Genomic DNA, 26,054 nt, shown 5'->3' with positions numbered 1-26,054 from the left:
CTACAACTTGTTGACCAAACTGCAATTACACTCTTATTCATCCAAATTAAACCTTTCTCAAAACCAAACACTAAATTAAAATTACATTCTTGCCTAAAATTATTTCACCTAGCAGTTGTAGGATATACACAAACCAACACACACAAGATTATATTTGTGGCTTCAAATAACAATCGCTAATCTATGCTTAATTATCACCAGGTAAGTCACATTATTATTGTTATTATTTCCTCAAAAACACGAGTACTGTAGAGAGGTGTGGAGAAATCCTGACGTAATTCATTAATCAGTAGTAGTATCTTTAAAAGATTAGGCCCTGGCCCCCTTGACGTTTTGGGCCCCTTAGAGTCGCCCATGGTTGCTTTGTATGTTTTCACAGTGGTTTCAGGGTCTGACTACATTCCTTCACCACAGGAAGACTTTTAGCTCTATCTGTTTATGTGAGTTCTTGACTGGCAGCAGAATGTAGCGTTTTTGAGGCTAGGCCCAGTGCTGCAGGTTGTCCAGTAGGGTGCCTGCCTCTGTCTGTGTGTGTGTGTGCGTGCCTGCCGTGCTACAAACACGCTGTTGATGTCAGGAGAAGTGGAGGGGGACGGGAGCACTGGCTGAAAACTGACGGTTGATCTCCTGCAGGGGAACAAACCAGCACAGCAGATGAGTGTCCGGTAACGCAAGGTTTCACCGTTCACAGGCTCCGCTTTGCTTTTTTCGAAGGAGGTGGGGGTTGCTTATTTAATGGGACAACGAAAACGTAAAAAACGTAAGGTAGGCAACCGCTTCTCCTGTCGCCAGCGCTGCTACTTCATTTACATGGACTGAGAGACACACTGAAGGTTGAGAAATGCTCGCCTGTGAGAGCCTTTACTCCTCGTCTTCGAAGGGAACGTCTAGTTTTAGACGTTAACTTGACGGGTGAAATAATTTTGGGTGTCTAGGTGTTATATTTTTATTTCCATAAGGCGTTAGCCGGGCTTTCACCTTCTTTACTCCATGCCTGAGCCGAGTAAACCACATGAGAAGTCGACGTCCGGAGTAGACTGAACCGCAAACAAAGCACCCTCCCTGGCCGTCCAACCGCCCTTTTGCGCCGCTTTTACCTGAAACCGACAAAATCGAAAATAATGCGCGTGGTTCTGTTTTGGACGTGTGTGTGGTGTCTGCTTCGTCCTGGTGTCGCCGGTCAAGGGCAGACGACAGCCGTTTGTTCGCCCTCATGCAGCTGCGATGAAGATGGAGGGGCAGATTGTTCGGGCAGAGGACTGACCAGTGTCCCAACAGGACTCAGTGCTTTCACGTACTATATGTAAGTAATACACAACTGCAGTCAAGTGAAAACTATCAACATGGCTGTGTGCTAACTAACTAACTAACTAACTAACACATGCCTGACCAGTGTATGTGTGGGCTGTTGTTGTTTCAAGTTAATGGACGTTAACTCTTTAAATAATGGTTATAAATAAAGTACGAGGTTCCACTTAAAACCCTGTCAATATCCAGATGTACAAAACACAAAAAACAAATATGTGGTTTTCAGATTTATACTACAAATATAGATATTTACCTAAAAACAGCCTTTAACCATAATCTGCCCATGGTATTGGTTTGTATCCAGTATCAGTGGCAAAGTTTTGCAAAGCTTAACACTCAGGAAACAAACCCATGATATTACTATGCTACACTTATTATCTTTACACTATTTTAAGCCATCCTTTAAAAAAAAAGAATAGTAAAAAAAAGAAAAGAAGCAAAAGTTAGTTCCTACAACCAAATCCAGACCAGGTTTGGGGATTTTTGAAAGCTGAAGATCTTGCTGTACTGGGATACTGCACCAACACGTCAATGTTGCAAGTTTCAACAACTGCAATATTCTGATACTGTCAACAATTCTAATATTTATTGTAAAGTTGTGATGATAGCTGTTAGACCTAAATTGAACTGAAGGTATTTAACTTAATTGTTATATCTTTTTACAACTTCAACCAATGATGAACAGCTTAATGACTTTCATAGCTGATTAATTTGGAGGTTATGTTTTCAGCCAGCGATTTGACGCACAAAATTCACATACTTTTGAAGTATATCAACATGTGGGTGTCCAACCCTAAAAAATGAGGTACCTTTGTTAAATGTGTTTTTGTCCAAAAAACTAAACATTTCATAAGACTGCTCACATTCTTAAAGGTTAAATTGTGTTTTTATTTTAAACCAAAGTTAAATAATTGCTACATATTATTGTCCTAAAGTAAGAAGGTTATATTAAATCTTCTCAATAATTACTCAGTCGTATGTCTGACTAAATTTAATTTTAAGTTTAGTCAATAAATTCTAAAATTACAATTTTGGCACTTGCTTTTCTGTGAGCAGAGGGAAACAAATGACAACACGGTGAAGTACACAGTGATTTCTTTTTCTATCTAGGGTATAAATTTAAAGAGAAACTTGTCATTTTTCTATCAGTGAAAAATGTAAGGCACATTGGTAGTAGGCAGGTTATATCTGGTAGGAATGGGGACAGATACAGTTGATGATTGCCCCATGAAGTTTGTTTCACAGCCACTGAGTTAATCATAAACCCAAAGTTACTACAGAACCAAAGACAACAACCGTCTCTGGCTTCTTGATGTTTCTTTGCCATCTGTTTTTCAGAGTAAGGTTATTCCTAAATAGGAAGAATTCCTCCTGTAATTTATTATAATATCTGCAGTTTTATATACTGCAAATACTGTATATATACATTCCTGTGCTTCATCGAGACTTGGTCTCAAATTGGTAGCGTTTTCTTTCATAATTATCTGCCGTGTTTATCCTTCTTTTTAAGAATGGCTGTCAACCTCACTATACACACAATCTTAGTTTTTGTAGTCACAATTGTGTAGACTGTTCAGGCAGAGTAAACACAGGGAGTGGATTAATATACCAGGCTGTTAAGACATGTCACACTAGGCCTACTGCTGGCAGCTGAAACTGCTAAAATGTACCTTGCACTGTGGGTGGACTGTTAAACTCTGTTATGAGCAGTCTGAGATCTCAAACATTAAACTGTGTTTTTACAGTGTGATATCATACCCTTTGCTGCATTTTATGCCAAAAATGGGGAACAATATGCTGTTTTTAAGATTTTAGCTGCCTTAAAAGTTTGCTCTGCACATGCTTATCTAAATGCCATGTGACAGGTTTTTAATAGTCAAGTGCCAAATTCATTCACCTCAAAACGCTTAGAAAGTATGTGAAAGGTTGTTTGTCCCTCTCTCTGTCCTGCTCTCATTTGTTCTCCTGGTCTCTTGAACTTTAGTTGTCTTCTCCCATTCCCTCAGTCTTTTGTATGTAAAGCACTGGGGTTAGGGATCATGATGGATTAGTGAGACATGTTGCAGCTGCAGAGTCTCCTTCTCTCGAGGCTAATGCAACCTCAATAATATGGTGATTCCATAGTAGAAGGCTTCTATACATTTTTTTTGTCCTAACTATATCTTATAGTTGTGTAATTGTTATAGTATTTCTATACATGAGGAATTAGTAAGACAACAAAGATTTAGATTTAATGCTCAAGAGATGCTACTAATCACAAGGGAATTAAATTTCAGGCTTTCTTATTTTGTCAGTTGACCTGTAAGTTTGCTTAGAATTAAAAACCCAAAAAGACTTTCAGCAATAAATCATATTCCAGTGTTGGAGAGGACTATTACCTAAAGCCCACAGGGGCCTGAATGCTGGCGTCTGTAATGGAAATGGCCCTGTCATAGAAAAGCAGACATGAGAAAAGAGGAGGCCCGTGAGCCTGTTACAAAGCAAACACTCCTTTTGAAGGTATGTAGTTTACCTGCCACCAAGTCCCTGCACAAATTTTATTCTTGGCACAGTGCATGAACTGAGCCAGGCTCTTTCACGGTGTGAACAAGGTTGAGGTTTAAAGAAAATGAAGGGATAGAGCCAGGGGTCTTGCACTCTGCCTTTGGAGCCTGCCTGGCTGGTGCCCCCAATCCATTTTTAAATGAATGATACTTTTGTTCATGGTCAGCAGAGGTGAAAGAAGCCTGACATTAATTCCAGCTCCCAAACAGGATGACTTGGGAAAAGAAGAATATTTAAACTGTGTCCTTAACTAGTTTCTTCAGCAGAGAGGTGTCATATTTTCCAACTGGCAAAACTACTAGAATAATAAAAATTTTAATAGTGCTGGGTCACCCGGGTTATTGCTCTCTGAGTAGTTCATTAGATTTAACTCACACCCTTGGATTAGTTAACACAATGTTTGAATTGTGCGTCAATTGCGTAGGTTTTAATACCAAACTTTGTTCTTTGTATTGCCTTCAGTGCACTTGCTCCATGTGCATCAGTCCATGTGCTTAGAACATTAAAACAGATCCGTGCGTCTGAAAAAGTTGTTGAAAGGATGTGAGAGTTAAGGGATGGTGGAAAAATGTTCAGAAGGTGCTTTAAAACAGCAAATACACAAAACAGGCAATGCTTCTGTCATATGGAGATCACATCAGCCATTTCCATCCATCCATTATCTGTGCTGCTTATCGTTTCGAGTCATAGGGGAGCTCTGACCAATCCCAGCTAACATTGGGCAAGAGTGAGGGTAAATAAATAACCATTTTGACTCACATTCACACCTGTTGTCGATTTATAGCCACAAATTAGCCTAATGTAAAGCTGCATAACATGGAAATGTATCAAACCATCTATGACAGTCAACCCTGGATAAACAAGGATTCGATCATTGATTCAAACTCTTTAGAACCAAGCATTCTGATGGGATGTATTTATCAAAGTAGTAGTTATTTCATGAATACGTTTTAACACTGGAAAAATGACTGTACCTGCAGCTGCAACTGTTTTTTTAAAATGGTAGTCATGCTGTCATGATTTTCCCAAATATGCTATCAGACACCTTGCTAGAAAGTAAGTTTTGTTTGTTTCCAGTTGAGACTAGCTTTGCTAAAGTGTCCAGCCTTGCTTTTCTGAAGTTGTCTTCTGCTCGTTTCCTGTAGCAGTAAAAGCTTTTTAAAATGTATTACTGCTTTATTTTTTCACAGTTTCATCCAGTTTATCTTAGCTGGGACAGACTGGGACTTTGATGAGTAAAGCAGCCAAACGTGGAGAAAAGGAAAAAGGGGGGGAGGAAGTTTGAAGTTTGATAGAGTCACATAGGCCTCCCATACTCCCAGGGCTGCATGTGGTTCAGTACAGTCAACGGTCTGCAGAAGATTTAGTTGAACAGTTAAAATGTCATTTAGGATGTATCCATCTGATTTTAGGTGGTGACTGATCTGCAGGTGTGGGTATAGAGCAGTAACGCCACCTTGTTAGGGTTGAGGGTGAAGACACTGGAGGTAGAAATGTTGTAACTGCCCTGTCTGTATGGTAATTGGATAAGCAGGTAAGTAGAGATGGGACATAGGTTGCAGAGAGGATGAGGATTCTGTCTGGGCCCGCCTTTTAAGGCTGCTGCAGTGTGTGTATGTGTGTGCGCGTGTGCTTGTTTGAATGCATGACTGTGTATTTGGGATTGCAGAGGAAGGGCAATATGATCCTTGTAGGATTCAGAGGCCCACACACAAGGTCCTAGAGAGTTCTGGCAGTGAAATTCAAGATGACCAGTTAAAGAGTGAAAGAGGAGGAGGGGAGGAAGGGTTTGATACATTTGTCAATCCCGGATGTTTGTTTCTGTCTTGAAATGAGCTAGTTCTTTAAGGTAGGACATATGTAAGGAAATCTATTTATTTTACTGTACATTGATGCTTAGTAAACCTAACCCAGCCCTCTGGAACTGGAAGTAATAAACCAGGTGGAATGTCTACGGAGCACAGATGATTTTTGTATGTCAAGTCTGTATTTGGTGTTTTTGTTTGCATTATCATTATGAAGATGAACACATACACTCATTGAAGCTTAGGTGGGTTGTCAAATCAAGTCCTTTGCATAGTTTTCATGCTGCCACATGTTGATCCTTTACTTGAAGTCGGTTTTTAAAAAAAATGATGATCCCTGCGGCTAAAGAGAAGGGCTTATTTAAAATTTTTGTTATTCAGGTTGCACACATGCAGGCACAGCCCTAATCTTATAAGAGATGTGTGATACAGCTGCCATGTGGTTTGTTTACATTTGCTGAATTTTGTCTGTGATTGGACAAAGACGTTGTTCTTCACAGTCAAACATTGTCTCACTCCCAGCGTTGTTACCTTTTTGCTTGAGGCAGGTAAGATAAGAACTACACTGTCATTATTTCTCCCAAATTTAAAACTGTTTTATTACAATTGATGCTTTGGGAAGGAATACAGTTTCTGCTGCATGAACATGTATACACCAGACTGGATCACAATTAAGAGAGATGGGTTGTTGAATTTATTTTCAAGTATTGAGCAGGATGAATGTACACACACTTACACACACTGAATGCACAATAACACAAGGATGACCACATATCAGCATTAATTGAATATTTACTATTGGCAGTGTTAATTAAAAAAAAACTCATACCACTTTTCACCCACATCCACAGTTAACTAAATATGTGGCTTCTAGAAAGAAAAAAAACTGACAGGATCCCAAAGTCACCAAAAACAGTTCTGTTGCTTCTCTGTGGCTCAACTGCAGTGTTGTCACAGTTTTATAGAAACAACACCAAACCTAACCATTATTTTACTAACTGTATTGTCTGTAAAGTGTGTACAGCATAGAGTAATTCTTAGACTGGTTCATACTACATCATTATTTTGTATAACTTACATAATCAAAGATCCCTCTCCTTTTTGTATATTAGTATTGTCATTAAAAAATACTGATATTCCAGAACCTATTCAAAGGTTTCATCGGAACTAAAAACCAAACATTGTGTTCCTGCAGTGATTCCTTTTGTTTGTTTGTTTCCACAGTGACCTAAGCATGAACAACATCACTGAGCTTCCAGCGTATGTGTTCAAAAACTTCCCCTATCTCGAGGAACTGTGAGTACATGCCCCTCTTTTTCTCTTCCTAATGATGTATTTGCTCTGTACAATGTTGACATGAGGGCTGGGCTGGAAGATATGCACCTGGGTAATTGAGTCTGAATTGCAAAACGGCAACGGCATACAAGACTGTCCTCTGATCGTAAGCGCAGTATTAGGTGAGGTAACGAATCACTCACCAACCGTGAATCGAACGAAGACAATTATAAAAGGTGCAGTAAAACCCCAATTAAAAAGATGAGGTGAGCATGCATTAAAGCTACGGTCATGTGACATCCTGTGTGGATTTTTGCTTTTAAGGGATTATCAGGATGGCAACAGCATGTCTCTGGGACTGTGTTGAGTGACATACATCTGATCTTAGTGGGTGTTTGTTATTCCTCCAGTCTTTAAATACTCCGCTGTCTGGCTCAGGGCTGCTGGGAGTCTGAGATAAAATCTGTCTACCTGATATCAGGTAACATGTGGCGCTCAGAAATTCAAACTGACCAGCCAGTGAACTGCAGTCACAGCTCCACTTGATCTTTGGAGGCATCGCCCCCCTGGCCCCCAACTCTCAGGCATCTTTCAGCCAATCCAGTCTTTACCCGTCGCTCTTCCATACAACACTCCAATTGCTTTGTTAAAGGGCAATTTAGTTTTCATCACATCCTATGGAGGAATGCAAGGCAGGAAGGAAGAGGGCAAAACAATGGTTTCCATGGAAACTAAACTGAACAAGCAACCCCCATTCTTGCTGGGACTTCTGCGATGTATTAGGTCATTATACTGCACGGTGTGTTTATTTAAAAGGAATGTATTTTCATTTAAACTACCCTTACTTCATGTGATTGTTATGGGCATTTATTTGAGAACAAGTCTTCAGGCGTGTCTTGAACTTAGGTGGTTAACTCTTAGGCTTAAAGGTTAAAGCAGTGTCAGTGAACCAGAGCTGGGGCCCTAAGGGCAGAGGCAGGGATAGAAAGAGTTGACAGAGTAAAAGAGGTGCCTATCCTCATACTCAAACAGGAGTGAAGACAAGGGATGAATATTCCTTCCGACTAAGTCACGCAATCTCCTCTGCGCTCTCTGTTTCTTGCCAAAGGCACGACAAAGCCCAGCAGATGTGATGACAGCTATTTTCTGCCTCCTCTGCACTTTGTTGATGTTCCTGAAATTACCTGTGTCTAAGAGGCTGGGATTCATTGCAGTCACTAAAAAATGAATTGACGCTACTACTTAAGTAGAACGAAAGTTTCTTTTCTTTTTTTTTTCTTTTTATATCAGAACTCTTTTGTGTGTTATAAACAATAAATACAAGTGTGAATGATATCCTTTATAGGAGTTTCTGTTAAAAATAAAATACCAAAGTGCTTTTTTCTTGTTCACCAACAAACATTTCACACAGCATCAGTTTCATACTTAACATTTCAAATTAAAAAGAAAAGGAAATTTTACTCTTGAAAAACACATTTAAAAAAAAATTAAAAAATAAAAATGGAAAAAGCCAAACAGGAAAAGGAGGAAATGGTAAAGAAATGCACAATTTACACATTATCTCATCTCATAACAAACCTCTGTAGATTTTAGAGGTCAGGTATTTCACAACTCTGGCACAAAGGCATGGATTGAGATGTTCCACCTCATGACATGGTCATTAGCAAAGGAAACATGGGGAATGAAGTCATGTGTTTGCTTTTGCAGCAGCACACTTCTTTGACACATACTGCAGCCATTGTACGCAAGAGGCGGTTAAATATTGACAGTGATTGACCAGCAGGGGATATAATACACAAGTGAAGGATTTATTCTTTAGTGATCATTATCACATTAATTCGTATCAAATCTGAGAACTGTTGAAAGTGCAAGTGTGGTTTATTATGAAATCTGAAGGATGTTTGAAAGACTGTCAAATCATAATACTTAGTATTTTAGTAGCTAAAGGTTCTTGGGTGTCTGATTTATTCAGCTGCATTGGCTGCTTTTATTGGAAGATAGCAGTTATGTTTCTCACATTTTTTGGATGCTATGTGAATAGTTGATTTTCTTTGTGGTTAGTCTCAAACAAGAAAAGTTAGACCAAGGGCTTTGGTCAGCCATCATTCAAACCATTAACAGACTGCACCTTGTGACCAAAACAGACCTGTAATTAAGATCCATTGAGAACCTTTGTTTTGCTTTCTTTGAATAGCACACAAATTAAAGTGTATTTACATCAGAAACAAGGGTATTGAAACTAGATCTGGGTGTGTTAGACAGTGATGCAGTATGGCGTGACAACAATGACACCATCACAAAACATTGATTGTGCTGTTAAATACTGACATTTGCACTGCAAAGATGCTTGCATAGAGGACATAATTTCACCAAACTTCAGGAGCTGTAGGAAAGCTTTGAGACTTGTCAGAGTCTGCTGTACAAATTATTATATTATCTTATTAATGAAGCCTTAAACTTTGAAAATGTATTTCATATGAATGAAAGGCCAGTTTTGAGCTGACATAAAGGTTATGGGTCTTGAGGCAGCATGGGTGTTTGGGCTGACACCCAGCAGCTCCAGTTGCAGGGCCTGCTTAGTGATAAATCCCTCAGGCCAGAGTGTGTACTTGGGCTCTGTGTGTGCCAGTCAGCCCTATATACAGTTCCTGTACACTTCCTGTTCTGAGAAGAAAAGCATCCCTTTCTCCAAAGTAATTTGTGCAGACACAGAAGCAGTTGTTTTAAGATAAATCATTGTCTAATGTAGCAATTTTATGATGATGTAACAACAGTCTCAGTTTATGTATGGGGTACATTTTTATGACGAAGTGCTATGACACTATAAAGTTTGTAAAAAATGATTTTCTTATAATAGAATAAAACTTCTACATGAATTCATTTGTTCCATTTCTATTTGAAAAATTAACTATTTTCAGATCTTGTTTTACTCTCGATACAGAGCAGTTATTTCATATAGCTTACAACAACTATATGCTCAACAAACTAAATGCATTTTTGTTTCAATGACAGTAGGGGCTACAGTAGGTTCACCTCCATGTTTGGACAAATGTAATAAACCCAACGTGTTATTACAGTTCTGGATTTGGTTAAATCTTTCAGTGTTCGTTATTATGACGTAATGCTTTTGAAGGACATTAAGGTTGTTGTTTTCTCAAAAGGGTTGGTCCTGGAAAATTATCACTGGTTCTTATGTTTACACTGCTGATAATGTGTTATATTGATAATAATGATTATCACAGTATTAACATTAAAATGTTATTTTACCATGTCACTTCTAGTTACAGCTACACAATGTTGGCTGCAGTTGTAACAATAAATCATGCACATATGCTCAACTCTCTTATGTGTGCTGGTCAGTGAAAAAGTTGGATCATTTCTGTACATGAATGTTGTGTCTGTTGTGGAAGTTGATTTCAACACTCAATACTGAATCAATATACAGTTAATAGGTCTGAGCAGAGACATTCTGAACCAAAATGACCGCCACCTTTTCCTGTAAGTTATGTACATGCGGGACAGTAAGTGCTTAACTTTGCTGTCATAACTATTTCCAGGAGCAGTAATTAAATGCCTATCGGTTATATTGGGTTTACTGTTACATGGGAAGACAGCTCTAATGAACCAGCAGAGCAACACAGGTTGAAACAAGTTGTAGAGTGTGGTTTATTTCTTCAGTTTAGCCTCACTACTCTTTCTGTTTCCATTTTTTTTCTGTCATGTCTTTTCATATTTTTTGAACGCTAACTGTTGATATAAAAAATAAAGACACAATTGCTTTAATTACCTACATGATTTATAAGAAGTGATGTAAACAACTTGTTTACTTGAGACATTAGTGTTTAATGGAAAATACAGTTTCTATACTGGAAAGCTTGGATTGTAATGTTTGTGAAGCACAGAAAGGAAAGTTGTGAAGCGACATCCAGGAAAAAGTTCTAATCTTACGGGGGTGTGTGAAGTGACAACAGCCCGTGACACAGGCACATGTCTATGACACCCTCAGACCCTGTGTTTAGCTAGAGAGTTGAAACTTGACCTGCTTAGGCACTGGACTGGAAGTCCTTAACAACATACTCTACAGATACAGAAATACTCCATGTGTGTCAGAGTATATGCTATTCTTTATGTAAAACTCGACTATTAAAAACCAGAGTTGAACTTTAAATTGTGTTCTCTTTTTCTCCAATAGACGACTTGCGGGAAATGACCTGTCATTCATCAACCCTGAAGCCCTGTCTGGACTGCACCAGCTCAAAGTCCTGTAAGTGGTAAACCCCACGTCCTCCAACACCATCAGTGTGATACATACACACACACACACACACACTTGCTAAAGACGGTTATATCATAAACATTCCTACACACAAACAGTCAGTTAACCTTTGTAGAAAATTATACAAAAGCCAGTTTTGGTGACAAAAGTTCTATGTATCCTTTACCATCCGTTTATTTATTATATTTCTGAATCAGTAATGTTCTTTTTAATTCTAGGCACATAAATCCCATCACACAACTGTAAGACAGAAACACATTTTATTAACCTGAATAATGTTGGCTTTTTGATAGAAAATGTTGTTATGAGTTGGACATTAACGTTTCCTTTCATTAAATTTGAACCTGCAGGATGCTGCAGAATAATCAGCTGAAAAGTGTTCCCAGTGCAGCTCTGAAGAACCTCCATTCTCTCCAGTCACTGTAAGTTATGTTCAATTCTAACAGAAAAGTTCAGAAAATGTTGTTGCATTATTGTGGCTGTGTTTGATGGTATTAAAGTCACATATCCTACAGTAATATATTGGACTGAGAATAATCTGTTTTGAGATTTGGGTGGAACATGTAAAGAGTCATGAAGCTGGTGGTGCTCCAAAAAATAGAGTTGCTCATGGTTTTGTGTGACATCTTATTTTGACAATCCAAAGGCATAACGTCACTAAGGAATAGTTTTTTGTAAGCCCTGTCATTCTTAATGCCCATTGCAGCTCATGGAGAGTATGCTTTGCTGTATGAGTGTGTTGACCAGGCTGATAAAGGTCTGGAGCAGCTGCAGAAAGAGACACAAACTTTGTGTAAGGATAATACTTTGTGGTATTTGATGTTCTACATATTGCATTTGCATTGTTTGTGGATCAGTGCCTTTAGGGGCTGTTGAAGTAAATAAGTTAATCACGGTAATACATTTGTGAAATTAAACATTTTAACTAATTTAACACATGAGCTTTATCGTTGTTCAAATACATACGCAATATATGTGGTAATTTTCCCTCACAGTGCCAAAAATGCGGCACCTTGAGCCTAGAATTCCATCTCAGTGCACAACACGTGTTTGTGGAGGCCTCGTCTGGCTTGTGTGAGATCAGCATCACTGAGCGCAGGACCGTTAGTAAGTCTGCAGCTGACAAGCTGAGTTAAACAATTACCAAATTGATTACAATCCTGACCAGCTAGTTAGCACACGTTTCTCTGGTTTCAAAGCCGATTGTAAGTTGTGGAGCAGAATATAAGAGGAGGCTGACACTTAAGCTGAAGCTAACATTGTGTTACATTGGAAGTACTTTACAGTACAGTAAGGGTAACTGTGGGGAGCTATTGTGATATAGTTCGGAAGTAATCAGTCACTTAAAACAGCACCCTTCAGCAGAGCGTGCTCAGTTCGTAGAGACGTACAGCAGATGTAGCTTTACCGGAGCGGTTTCATGTGGAACATTAGCAGCAGCAGCGGGCTAAACTTAAAACCTGAAACAGCCAATAGTTTTACAACTGGTGTTTGACCCAGTAACTGTTAATGTCCACACTGAGTGAACTATTAATGGATAAACACAGATTATGCACAAATAGTGCAGAAAGTTTTAGTTAGAAAGTGTGGTGCACAGGAACTTTTTTTATTTAGTACCTCATTCCGGCCACCAGGAGCATTTTTTCTTTGTACCTGATTTATTAGTGTTTGTAAGATAAATCACTATTCTTTTTAAATATGCAGTAAGACAATTAACAGTTGATATTTTCATTTTCAAATCATGTAAACACATAGGGTATTTCTCCATTAGTATAGTCCTTAAACATATGTAAAAGCTACTGTCCAAACCCTGTTGTCCATCAAACAGATCAAAAACTTGTTCAAAACACAGCCTTGGTCTGCATTGAACCATTTAACTGAACTTAAAACATCACAAGATGCAACAGTACAAAAAAAAATCTACTTTGAAATGTACACACCAGAAGATTCTATGCACTAAATAAACAAAAAGCAGTGAAGTACCTGTGTGCATTAGGGTGTGTCCACACTTTGACCTTCTCAGCCATTCAAGCCAAACTCAAAATGATGAGTCAACATTTAGTGTGGATATGTGAACAAATCAAATGCACCCGGACCCTTCTTAAAAAACTCATTCAGCTGAGACCACACAGGGAGCAGGGAAACTGAACTTGTTTCTAGTACATGTGTTCAAAAGTCAACAGTACCGTTGGCCAAAAACTATTAACAGAAACTGAAACGGGCAGGAAAACTTTAGCTCTTTCAGGGTTGCAGTGGACCACAAAAACAGCCAGTCCATTTGAAAACCTTTAATATGATTTGATTTTTTTTCTCTGTATAGTATATCACTCACTCTCTGTATTAAACAGTTTAAATCTCATTATTTACTCTCTGACTATACTGATGTCATTTGTGGGCAGTCCCACTCATATCACATGTTCTACTCTCCTGCACTCCGCTGCAGTGTTTGTTGTGACCTAAGCCCAGCAACAGCCCTGAGCAAATGTAGGTCAGTTGTATTCAGAAGATGAGCAGCAAACATTTCAGTCTTTGTGCTGTTGGTTGTTCATCACTCTTAGTTTTCTTCAACTTGGCATCTCTTCTATATTTCTGCAACATCTAAATATCATTTGTACTGTCATTTGGTTCATAATGTGTACTATTCATACTCAGTTTTGTTTCAACTAGCTTCTTCCACCATTACCACTGTACACCAAAGGAGAATTGTGCTTAGACGAGTCTCCATCACTTTTTATGTTTCTCCTTAAGTCATCTTTTTGCCTAATAGAATTCCTTACTTCTTTTAGAGTTTTATGATCTGTAGCCGTAGTTTTGTCCCTTGGCAGAGTTGGGTCTTGGTTTGTGCAAAGCTTTAAAAGAGCTACATGTCAATCAAGACTGTTTTTCTAACAGCCTAGAGGAATTTGTAGGGAGGGTGAGACGCTCACTGAAAGAGGATAGCAAGAGAAAGACAGTCTTGTGATGAATACTGGACATCACCTAACTATCAAGAGTTGTCTCTAGTAAAAGGAAACAGATTGCAGCTCGCCCACAGTAAAAAAAATAAAAATATATTTGGTTTACATAACAAAACTAATCAGGATACTCCTGCAAGTCTTCCAGACCACACGTACGGTACAGACAGTGCAACAAACACATGGTCTCTCTCTGTCACGTACATGCTATTATCAGATGCAGGAGAGGGCTAAAAATCCTGGCATGTCTGTTTTTTTTTTTTTTACTTAAATTCTCACAGCATGAGATAAGGATTCATGTATTAATTTTGCTCTGGTTCAACTGAGTTTTGTTGTGATATTCTCAGGGGTGTACAGCTCCACAGATTAAGGGGCGTAGCTCCCGCGTCGAAAAGGAGCTTTAATCTCCTAACACACACTGTCCAAGAATAAATCCATACTCATACCATATATAAATCTGCTATTTATTTATTTATTTTTTGTAAGACGTTTGGATGCGAACCACATCACCTCAGTCCCAGATGACAGCTTTGAAGGCCTTCAGCAGCTGCGTCACCTCTGGCTTGATGATAACAACCTGACTGAGGTCCCCATCGGATCTCTGAAACACCAGGCTAACCTCCAGGCTCTGACGTTGGCTCTAAACCGCATCACGTACATACCAGACAACGCCTTTGCAAACCTTACCAGTCTTGTTGTACTGTAAGTATATTGTCGTGCTGTTTTAATAGCAATAAACATCTGCACCAAACATTACACATTTTTATTTTATTTTACAAGCTAAAAAACCCTGCTTTTTGGATGACAGTTAATTGATCTTTTCTGCACCAAACAAATGAAGGGTACATGGAGTCCTAATAGACCTATACAATAAATAACCTAGCAGGAACAACCTGCTGGTGCACTTTGTCTGAAAACATTAATTAACTACGCACAGTGACTGAGAACATTCTCATGTTTACTCAAATGACCTAAGGGAGTAGCAGAAAAAGTTAAACTCACTAGGCGTTAAATAGATCACAACATTTCTCGAGCTGAAAATGGACTCGTGCGATGCTGTTGCGTGACTTCACTGAAAGAGTCCTACTTAAATATAATTACCTAAGATTGTTTTTATAACTATGTTATTGATAATACCTAAAAACAGAACTTGTATTTGTTAAGTTGGATATTGCTATCTATGTTTTGAGTGCCTGAAAGAATGATTCAAACTTTCCACTGTTTACTGTTGAGGTTTCTATATTCAGAGACACACACCGGTTGCTGCTGGAGGTTTGTGTAAACATGTCAAGATAAACAGGAAGGAAAGCCCTATTATCTATTAGTACAATTAAGATGTCCGCATACACACGCATGGACTACAGCCACCTGATCACAGACGTGGGACTCTAGATAAATGCGGGAGATTATTTGTATCTGTCACGGAACCATACTTGAACCAACAGGGCTGAGAACTCTCCTCCTTTTCAGGCATCTGCACAACAACAGGATTAAAGCCATAGGAGGAAACTGCTTTGCCGGACTCTCTAACCTGGAGACACTGTAAGTGCACAGTTCTGAATAGATGTGAATTTGTACCAGTGTTTTTGTGTGCTAACAGCTCCTCCACCCACCTCTGCTCCAGTCTGCCAGACATCATTGTGTCCACTTCCTCCTTTAATTGCTGTAGAATAAATAGAGCAAAGTACATGATGCTTATCAAATCTGCCCTCCCACTGTTCACTTCGTCCTGCCATACACACACACACACACACAAACGCACACACTGTCCCACCTAATGGCAAACAGTTACTCTAGCCAACTGACTTTTACACAGACCACAAATATTCTGCTGCAGTTTTTCAGTGAATTCTTCAAAAGTAATTCATCTAAATGTTATCTAGAGTCACACAGTGAAAGAATCTAGTGTGTCAAATTCCACTGTGGAACTCTGTATTTTGGCGTTTGTTCACTAACTCTGTCCTTAATGCCCAATGCAAAACAAATACATTTCATTACTGTATCACACACTACATCAGTGCAAAGGCATGCCGGTCCCAAAATCTATGTCAGACAGCAGAGGTGATGTGAGTTTCTTCACATCAGTTTGAAATGTCAGCATCGTGCCCGTCTTGTCAGCCAACAGCAGTTGTGGTCCAGACAACCGGTTGTGTTTGTTTTATGATTGCGTGCACTGACACATTAAGTAGTTTTCGAGAGTAGGGAGAGAGAGACAGAGACAGAGACACAGACAGACAGACAGACAGACAGACAGACAGAGAGAGAGGTTCAGCCAATGATATATGAGTCGTCCTTGACAATGAAGAAATATGTTGCCTGGCTTTTAATCTTTTCAGATGACACTTTTCTGCAACCACACTCACACATGTTTGAGGAAACAGCCACAATTATCACAAACACTCTCTGGTCATACAGGACACCACTCCTGGTATAACCCATATGTTCGGAGTGTGATTGACATCCCGCTTTATTAGACTATGTTAAGTGACGTGATGACAGAAAATCATGACTGGCGACATCTAGGTAGTGACACAGGTGGAGTCAACATCCAGACTTTGAAGTCTTACCTACAATTTTGCAAGTGAGTGATTCTCAAAGTGTAGAATTACTGTACTGTCAAAGGGACACCGCTTGAAGTCATAATGACAACCAGAGGATTTAGTGTTGCTTTATACTGAAGGTCTTTTATCATGTTTTATCTGCTGGTTTAATGTAAAAGCATTATGGATTAGAGAGGCCATAATCACACAGGCATCTTCTCCTAAAAGTTAATTAGACTTAGGCAGAAAGACATGCATCCTGTTATTGGAAAAACACAATGCAAATTAAGTAAAATTATATTATCAACTAGTCTCATCGTGTTTAGTCTTCTGTGTTCACAAAAATGTCCTCAGGCTGCAGCTATCACAAACTATTTGGAACTAGTAGATGATTCAAAGCCTTTGTTTCTTCTACTGGCATTTTTACATTAGCGATGCGATAACCTCAGGTTTTATAACTGAAGATGTGGCCGAGCAGAGCATCATAAGGATCTATCAAAACATTTAAATAAAGTAATGTTTAATTGAATTTCCTCAGTTTGTAGGAATCTATACAAATTATTTTCTGTGTAAAAATAAATTCTGTTAAAATCTTGTGCCAGTGTTTATGTTAACATCACGGTCACAGAGAAAAGTGAAGTCATAGATTGTGGTAATAGGAGGATAAAAATGGTAACAACCCTACTGGGCATTAGTGATAAATGTACGTTTGCATGTTCTGTAAACACTGTGACGGTACACATGTGCAAATCATTTTGGAATCCGTCTGTTTGGGGCTGGTTTTGTCATGATGCAAAAATAAAAAGAGCTCTGTTCTTTTTCTGTCTCATCACAGGGACCTCAACTACAACAACTTGGTAGCGTTCCCCAAAGCTATAGAAGCTCTGCCCAAATTGAAGGAACTGTGAGTCAATCACCTGCTGTTGTTCTGTCCTCTGTAGTTGCCTGTAATTCTGACGTCAGGCAACATTAAACGTTTGGCAGTTTTGGCACTACCTGTTGACATGTCCTGGGTGTAAATTTACAGGACTAATGTTAGGGAGTTCTAATACATTAACTGTCATTATTTTATTTTCCTTTTTGATTCGATGGTTTTACCTTTTTCCTTAGAATTTTCAAAATATTTTCAGGGCTATTTTTGGATTTTTTTTTTAAAGTTAAATGCGTGTGATTTGTTTGTCATATTTTATACTGAGCAAAATGTCTCTCTGACCTTTTTCTGCAGTGGCTTCCACAGCAACAACATCGCCTCCATACCTGATGGGGCCTTTTATAACAACTCCCTGCTGAGAACCATGTAAGGTCACCTCCTTCCACCTCCTCTCTCCACTCCCACCCAGTTACAGCAACACAGACATAATTCACTAGTCACTCCAGTTTGTTTTCTTTTTTTAACCCAAGGCCTGAAAAAACAACATTTTATCCGTGAAAGAACATGGGAGCGAAGATTATTATTATCTGAGGTGTTAATATGAGGCATAAAATGAATCAGCGGCAGATGTTATAATCCTTTATTCTTATAATTCTTTTTCCTTCTGCTGTTCCTGACAGACATCTCTATGACAACCCTCTGTCTTTTGTCGGAGCCACGGCATTCCAGAATCTATCTGACCTGCACTCCCTGTAAGTCTCAAATTCAGGCAATGCTTCTTACACATCAAGTTTTATCTGTCTGAGAAGCTGAGCTTCATATTTCCCTTTTTTATATCTTCACATTTTTCTTATTTTTGTTAGGAATTGACTTTAAATTGACCTCACCATCTGTTTCAGGATGTTACGCGGGGCTACTATGATGCAGGAATTCCCCGTCCTTACTTGGACTAATAACCTTGAGAGCTTGTAAGTAAACTTTAGCTTTAACTTTAACAGCATCTGTAGTTCTGTATGTATTTCTGTTTGATTCAATAATGACTTTTAAACATTTTTATTCACAGGACACTTTCAGGGACAAAGATATCATCTGTCCCTTCTAACCTGTGTGAAAATTTGAAATTACTACGAACCCTGTAAGAAAGTTTTCCTTGTTTGTCACCTACAGTTTTGTTAGTATAATTACTTCAAACTATCAACAGAAGATGATTTCAAACCTAGCTGAGCTATTTAAATGCCACATGGAGCCACATGTTTTTTTCTTATAATTTTTTTATCCAGTATAGTTTGGTAAGTATAGTTCATTTTGTCTGTTTTTTTTTCCATCAGGGACTTGTCCTACAATGAGATCAGAGCGATTCCGTCTCTGCAGGGCTGCGTTCGACTGCAGGAGATGTGAGTCTGGTGCATGTATTAAGTAATTTATTTTTCAGATAACAACCTTAGTATTAGTTGAGGTAGGAAAGGCGATCATTAACCCCCCTTTTTAACCTGTTATGTTCTTGTTTTTTTACTATCTTCAGGAGCTTTCAGCACAACCACATCCAAGAAATTGACCGGGACACTTTCCATGGTCTGTCTGCTCTGCGTTTACTGTAAGTCACCTCACTAGTATGTTCTCAGTTACACCCATTGGATCCTGTAAAAACACAGCTTCATGACACTTGCTTGTTGATTAATGGCGTTGTACTTTTGCACAGGGACCTGAGTAGGAATGAAATTCAATTTATCCACCCAGATGCCTTCAGTACTCTGAGTGCACTCACCAACCTGTGAGTATCATATGTGTGTCTGGTTTTATTGAATTTCCATGAGTACAGAAATGTGTTATCCTGTTTGTCCTGCCTTGTCTTTTGATCTTTTGTGAATGAAATCCATTTAAATGTCCATGTTTTGTTTCTATTAATTCAGAGATCTCAGTATGAACTTCCTGGCATTGATACCAACAACAGGATTGAACTCTCTCAGTCAGCTGAAGCTTTCAGGAAACCCACAGATGAAAAATGTGCTTACTGCCAAAAACCTACCCAAACTGAGGTGAGAAGAACCACTGTATTACGGTTTTTTGCTTATTTTGTAATACATTTCATACATACATTACAAGACACTATGAATACAGCAGAAGTAAAAAGATGTGATAAGCATTGAATAATCAGCTACTTTTTTAGGAAATAGGTAATCAATCAATAGATCAATTAATAGAAGTACTAATAAATAAAAGTTAAAACATTTCACCTTTTTAAATTAAAATTTATTGAATTTGAATTGAAGAAAACTTTTTGACTTTTGCAAAACCAAGTAAATATATTTCTGGTCCAGGAACCACCATTCAAATAAAACACATACTGTACATCTATCAAATGTTATTTGTCAATCATGACAATCGATAGTTGGATTGACAGCCACAAGTATATATTGACCTCCTTCTAATTTAGGCGCTTGTGTTCGTTTGCAGGTCCATCTCGGTGCCTTACGCCTACCAATGCTGTGCATTTGTTGGTTGTGACTCACTGATGAGTTCCTCTGAGGATGTTGATGCCAAGAAATCTTCAGGTGAGAATGCAGTAAGAGCCTTGAAGTAGAAAAAAAAAGTTTTATTTATTCTCTGGATGAGCTACTTTCTACAAGAAAGATTTTTTGAGATCCTCTAGGGATGTATCAGGATATGGAGTTCAGATAAGAAAAGCAGCTCAGCCTATAGGCTAGATAGGGTTGACATAGATTGGATGTGTTCTGTGGAGAAATATGAGACTATAGATGTTGGAGATGTGATCATTTTACTCTTCCGCTCTTCTAATCTTCACATCATTTTACTCTTACGATCTTCTAATCTTCACCCCTTTTCACATTTTTATGGTGAAATGCAGCATTTGGTTTCATTTGTTTCCACTTTTTTTGAACAGCAGGGCAGGAGGTGGAACGAGTCTCCATGATCATGCACTGCTCTCCTTCTCCAGGTAACCGTTCTCAACCACTCTTACCTCTGTTATCTGGTATCCTTTATAAAATCACGTTTTAAAGTCACTTTTTTATCCAGGTGCTTTTAAGCCTTGTGAGCACCTCCTTGGGAACTGGATGATTCGTCTGACAGTTTGGTTCATCTGCCTGGTGTCACTGGTCTTCAACAGCCTGGTGCTGGTGGCCACCTTCTCACCTACACACAGACCTGCAGGTCACTGCCACTCTCTGGCCCCTTCCCTACTTCCAGCCAGGCTGCTGATGGGGCTCTTGGCCTTGGCCAATCTCCTTACTGGCGTATATGTCCTCGTGCTGACCATGCTCGACATCGCCACCTGGGGCTCCTTTGCGGAATATGGAGTTATGTGGGAAATGGGCCCTGGTTGTCAGATCACTGGAGCTCTGGCTGTTTTTTCTTCAGAGTGGGCTGTCCTGTTACTGTCACTGGCAGCAGTGGAGCGCAGCATGGCTGTCAGGACAATTCTTGGGAAAGTGCTAATGTCACCTCGGAGGAACGGCGGTAGCCATCGAGAGTTCTGGAGAGGAAATCGACGATTTAGCCTGGCTGCAGGAATCTTGGGGCTGCTGGCTGCTGCCGCAGCGTGTCTGCCGCTCCTGAGCACCAACGGGCAGTCAGCCTCTCCACTGTGTCTTCCCTTTGCTGGTGGAGACAGTCCAGCTCTGAGTGTCACAGTGTTCCTGGTACTGCTTAACGCGCTGGCATATCTGTTTACTGCAGCAGTGTACACCCAGATGTACTGTCACCTGGGCAGGGTTGAACTCGCTGATCCGGAGCAGACAGGTGCCCTGAGACACGTGGCCTGGCTCATATTCACCAACTGCATCTTCTTCTGCCCCGTTGCTGCTTTCTCCTTTGCCCCTCTTTTAACTGGCTCTACAGCAGGTGGCCCCGAGATCGCCAAGTCTGTTACTCTCATTTTCTTCCCACTGCCAGCCTGCCTGAACCCAGTTCTGTACGTGTTCTTCAGTCCGGCCTTCAGGGAGGACTGGCTGAGACTACGCAGCCGCCTCTGTCTGACCGGGGAGGTTAAGGCTGGTGCCGAATGTCACGGAGATGATGGCGGTGGAGGGTCAGAGCTCACAGACGGGGGCTCCTCCACCCATCTGGGCTGTGACTGTGGGATGTACTCTCAGCTCTGCGGCGAGACCGTAGCATGCGAACAGTGTGATACAGAGCTGCATGCCAGGACCTGCTCTTCGCCATCGTCATCCACAATCTGTAGACACTTGGTAAAGTCTCACAGCTGTCCCACCCTCCTTGCAGGAGCGGCCGTGTGCCAGCGTGCTGACAGCTTCTGGGCAGACAGCAGCACGCCCTCTGCTCAGTCTGAGTACGCTGATGAGGGGGACTCCTTTGTGTCGGACAGCTCAGACCAGATTCAGGCCTGTGGCAGAGCCTGCTTCTGTCAGACCAGAGGTCTCCCTCTAGTACACTACTCATACAACATACCTCGAGTTAAGGAATAAAGACGCTTCACATCTCCTCTGTGCATAGATCTCTGTCATGTGAACATAGATGCTACAGGAATATGGAAATATTTTTTGTCAGACATCAAAATTTGCCAACGACCCTGTTAAAAATAATTCAGCACTTATTTAGAAGAGATGCAACATTTAAAGGGTTTTTTTTAGAACCCACCACACAAAGGAAAAGTTCCCATTGTTGTTGCAATTTCTCTTGGACATGAACTTTTAAGCTTCTATTTTTTTTGTAATTTTAAACCTTGATTATTTTTTAATGTAAATGTAGCAAATAATATGAGTTATCACACTAGACTTTTCTGTTTGAATGTAACTTTTAGGCATTACGGTAATGTAATGTGAGCAATAACTTCTAGCCTTTTCTGTCTGTGACTGTACAGTGTGAGGATAGTATTTGGTCTGTTAGACACACACTTTTTGCTTTAAGACTAAGAATGTCATAAAAAGATGCCAATATCACTGTTTTAGCTGCAGTCATGCTCGGTGGTTTGTGGAAAAAAAAAGATGTTATTTATTTGAATGTTTGAGCAGAGATGACAGGGTGAATACAAGGCAGCCTTTAAATGTTGACATAACAAAATATTCAAATATCATTTTCCTTTGTTTTAAGAATAATAACAGTTATTTTTATACTGCAAAAACACAGACATGCTGATTGATTGAGGCTAAAGAGGGTTTTTTTACTATGTTTTATACTAAGCTATGTCAATTAAATGCATTGAGACATAAAAAAGTGCATTGGTTTTAAAAAGGTAAACGTTTGTTATGATCGTCCAAAAGTCCACGTTAAAACGTAAAACGTTACATTTTTAACAAATTCACTGCCTCTTCTGGTAAGGTTAATTTATCAGTAAGTGAACCTGTCATTTAAATGTCTTTGCTTTTCAAAAGAGCATTATTTCTGTTGTTATTAATTTTATTGTTCTTATTGTTGTACCATAAAGCACATGAACGTAGATCCCATCTGCCCTGAGTGTAATACTGTGAACGACGAAGGACTGACTGATGTGTGTTGTGCAGGAGCAGGACTGCGCGCATTAAGGCGGATACACCCTTGGTGCATGTATCCACAAGTGCATGTCAGTTGAGTGCTCAGGAATTTAGGCAATGTGGGGAAAACGTTTCCTCCCTTCTACATGTCGTTCGTTTCATGGCCTGATTATGGAATAATCCTAATCTGGGTTTTAATATTTGTAGATCACATTTGCCGTCTTGACTTGGTGTGAAACCCGTCGCACCAAACTGAAATCTCCATGGATTGCTTCACATGTCATTTGATGAAAATGTACAAATATTTTTTTCTAGTGATTTGGGTGTTGTTGTTTTTTTTTTGTATTCGTATGTAAAAAGAAAGAAACAAGAATGGGATGCTAACTAAGGAAGCTACCTCCTCTCATGTAGTGGCTACCAGCAGTGCTTTGATAAAGAATAATCTATATTTTTTTGTTATTGATGTGCATATTGGCTTCCTGTTGACACATGTTGATCGTCATCATTTATTTACCTAACTTTATGCATAGCTAAGTTACAAAATGTGGGAGAAATCTATGTACTGTAAACTGTGATTTTTTTTTTTTAGATTAAACTATAAACTATTTTCTTATTATTTTACAGATAGAAACTTACAGAATTATACTATGTAAAAAAAAAAAAGACTCACTAAATTTAAATTCAGATTAAAACTAATTTGTAATTTTCCATGTCAGGTCTCCCCACCTTTTATTTTTTTATTGTGTTTTAGTAGCAAAATAATTCTCTTTATATATTGAGCATTAATAAAACTGGTGTTCATGATGGGGCAGCAGTGAACTTTGTCTAATCTGTTAACATGTAACGTCATGATTTTACCATGCGGAAAAATGTTGTGAAAGATTTTCTAAAAATATTATGGGAGCTCTCTGGGAAGCTCTGCTCTTAAACAGATTTGGTTGTTACCAAATGGTGCAAACGCTTTGTTCTGACTCACATCAGAGGTTCCCAAAATAGCTTGTCACATTTGTGTTATCACAGGTTGTCAAAAAATAACAGATAAACAAAGACACTGAAGGTGTGCAACATAAATATAGAACAGAGTTTATAATTAGCTGAGAACTGAACTAAAAAGGAGCTAAATATTTTTTGAGTATAATGTGACCAGCAATAGCTGTGGTTTGCCTCGGTCTTATTTACAAAAAAGTTTAAAATAACAGATATGAACACACGTTCATTCTAGCCATAAGTAAAAGAAAGCTCTTGAAGAGGAAAAAAACTTGAGTCGAGTCCATAGAAAATCGAATTTTGCATGTCTAAGCAACATTTCTTTTTAATACAATGCAATGTCCAAAATCCACTGACTCAGCAGTTAGCAGTAATGCTGCAGTGTTTCTCCTGAATACAGTGAAATAACATTTGTATTAGCTGAAAAGCTCCTAGTTTTATTTACTATTTACATTGTGTACTTAATTATAATGATACTACACACATCAAGCGACCATGTTTACATGTTTTACTATACACTTACTAGAATGGACCAACCTAATATTAACAACTGTATATCAGCATCTGTTTTAGGGATTGTTATTGGTGCCTGGATTTCTACACCGTCATATGCTCTCCTTTGTGCTTGAGAGGAAACAGCCACCACAGTGGATTGTCGACCTCCACTGACGTGCCTTCCATTCTATTTCACCAACCGTTCAGGTCCTCCATGATAACAGTGGATCTTCTGATCTGCTCATCTCTAATCCTGTCCATCCTGGTCACTCCCAGTGAAGATCTCAGCATCTACATTTTTGCCACTTCCTGCTCAGACTTTCCACTTTCTAAAAACCAGTTTCCCAACCTTTTTTGAGCCACAGCACATATATATCGTCAGGAAAAACCCCACGGCGCACCAGCAAACATAAAATTTCAGAAAAAGTATATGTAATGAAATATAGTAATCTTCTAGTTCAAATGACTAAAATCTTGGCCTGTTTAGTTGAAGACAATGGTGATATACTGGCAGGAATTGAAGAAAGACATTTACAAAGATTTTCTTCAACAGCTGTGATTATCTTTTTTCTTTTTGCCATCTGCTGCCACCTAGCAGAGGAGTATTTAATAGTTTTCTTTCATGTTTTGACAAGCAAAGAAAAATGATATGTAATAAATACATTTTAAAGTTTTCAGCCCAATTAAGTGAAATTGGACAATTTTCCACGGCACACCTTATGATCTCTCACGGCACACTAGTGTGCCACGGCAGTGGTTTGGAAACACAGCTCTTAACTATACATCATAGCAGGTCTCACTACTGTCTCATAAACATGACCTTTCAACTTTGTTTTTATTTTTCTGTCACAAAATACACTTGTCCTGCTTCCTTTACTTCACCTCTTTTATTTTGGGGTAGTGATCAAACACATTGAACTGCATGATTTCCTTCTTAATGTATATGGTCACAACTACACACTACTGAAATATATTTATATTTCAATTATTTGTACATTTGAATTGATCTCAATCTACTAATTGGGTACCAATGTTCATGTCCAGTGTCGCTCACACATGTTTTTCTGCCACTCCTGACTTTTTTCATTTCTTATGTCACAGCAAGGAACCAAACTCTGATGAAAGTCAAGGACCCTCCGTATTTCTGTCTGCTTACCTCATCTCCCTGACCGTCCCAACTCTTTATCCAACAATCAACTTTCCTTCTAACTAAGTGTTGACCAAAGGTACTCAAACTCCACCTTCACCACTTTTACTTCTTGCAGCTCCGCCTTGATTCACACAAGTTTATTCTGTCTAGCTTTTGGTGACCTCCATTTATCTTCTCTCCGGTTCAGGCTTCTTCAGGCTCACTTCGACGTGCTGCTACATGCTTTACCATCGGTAAGGAACTATGATGTGTGGAGAGGCCTCTGGATGTTTTAAGCTGTACAGAGAGGCGGGGGCGGTGATGGCAGAGAAGGATGGCAGAGGAAATATTTACATTGGAAGCATCAAAGGCATATCTGTCGACTGATGTTAGAGCAGCCCTCACTTGATGAAACACGAC

At 39.2% G+C, this 26,054-nt stretch overlaps 1 protein-coding gene across 2 annotated transcripts; it reads left to right on the top strand.

Annotated features, from left to right (window-relative positions):
• The first annotated feature begins 239 nt into the window (after positions 1–239).
• lgr4 (leucine-rich repeat containing G protein-coupled receptor 4) lies at positions 240–23,832 on the top strand. 2 transcript variants are annotated; one of them, XM_008310000.3, is made up of 18 exons: positions 240–1,303; positions 6,882–6,953; positions 11,125–11,196; positions 11,559–11,630; positions 14,649–14,864; positions 15,633–15,704; positions 17,538–17,606; positions 17,928–17,999; positions 18,254–18,325; positions 18,473–18,541; positions 18,637–18,708; positions 18,902–18,967; positions 19,096–19,167; positions 19,273–19,344; positions 19,484–19,609; positions 20,028–20,125; positions 20,479–20,529; positions 20,610–23,832. In XM_008310000.3, the coding sequence occupies exons 1-18, from the start codon at positions 1,122–1,124 to the stop codon at positions 22,016–22,018; spliced, it is 2,934 nt and encodes a 977-aa protein (XP_008308222.1). In that variant the 5' UTR covers positions 240–1,121; the 3' UTR covers positions 22,019–23,832. The 2 variants fall into 2 exon arrangements, with proteins under 2 accessions (XP_008308222.1, XP_008308221.1); XM_008309999.3 differs by having other exon boundaries at positions 241–1,303; positions 20,476–20,529.
• Positions 23,833–26,054: the final 2,222 nt, after the last annotated feature.

This window comes from Cynoglossus semilaevis, chromosome 5 (genome assembly GCF_000523025.1).
Source record: "Cynoglossus semilaevis isolate Cse_v1.0 chromosome 5, Cse_v1.0, whole genome shotgun sequence".
Lineage (NCBI taxonomy): Eukaryota > Metazoa > Chordata > Actinopteri > Pleuronectiformes > Cynoglossidae > Cynoglossus > Cynoglossus semilaevis.
This window is presented reverse-complemented; position numbering and strand designations above follow the sequence as displayed.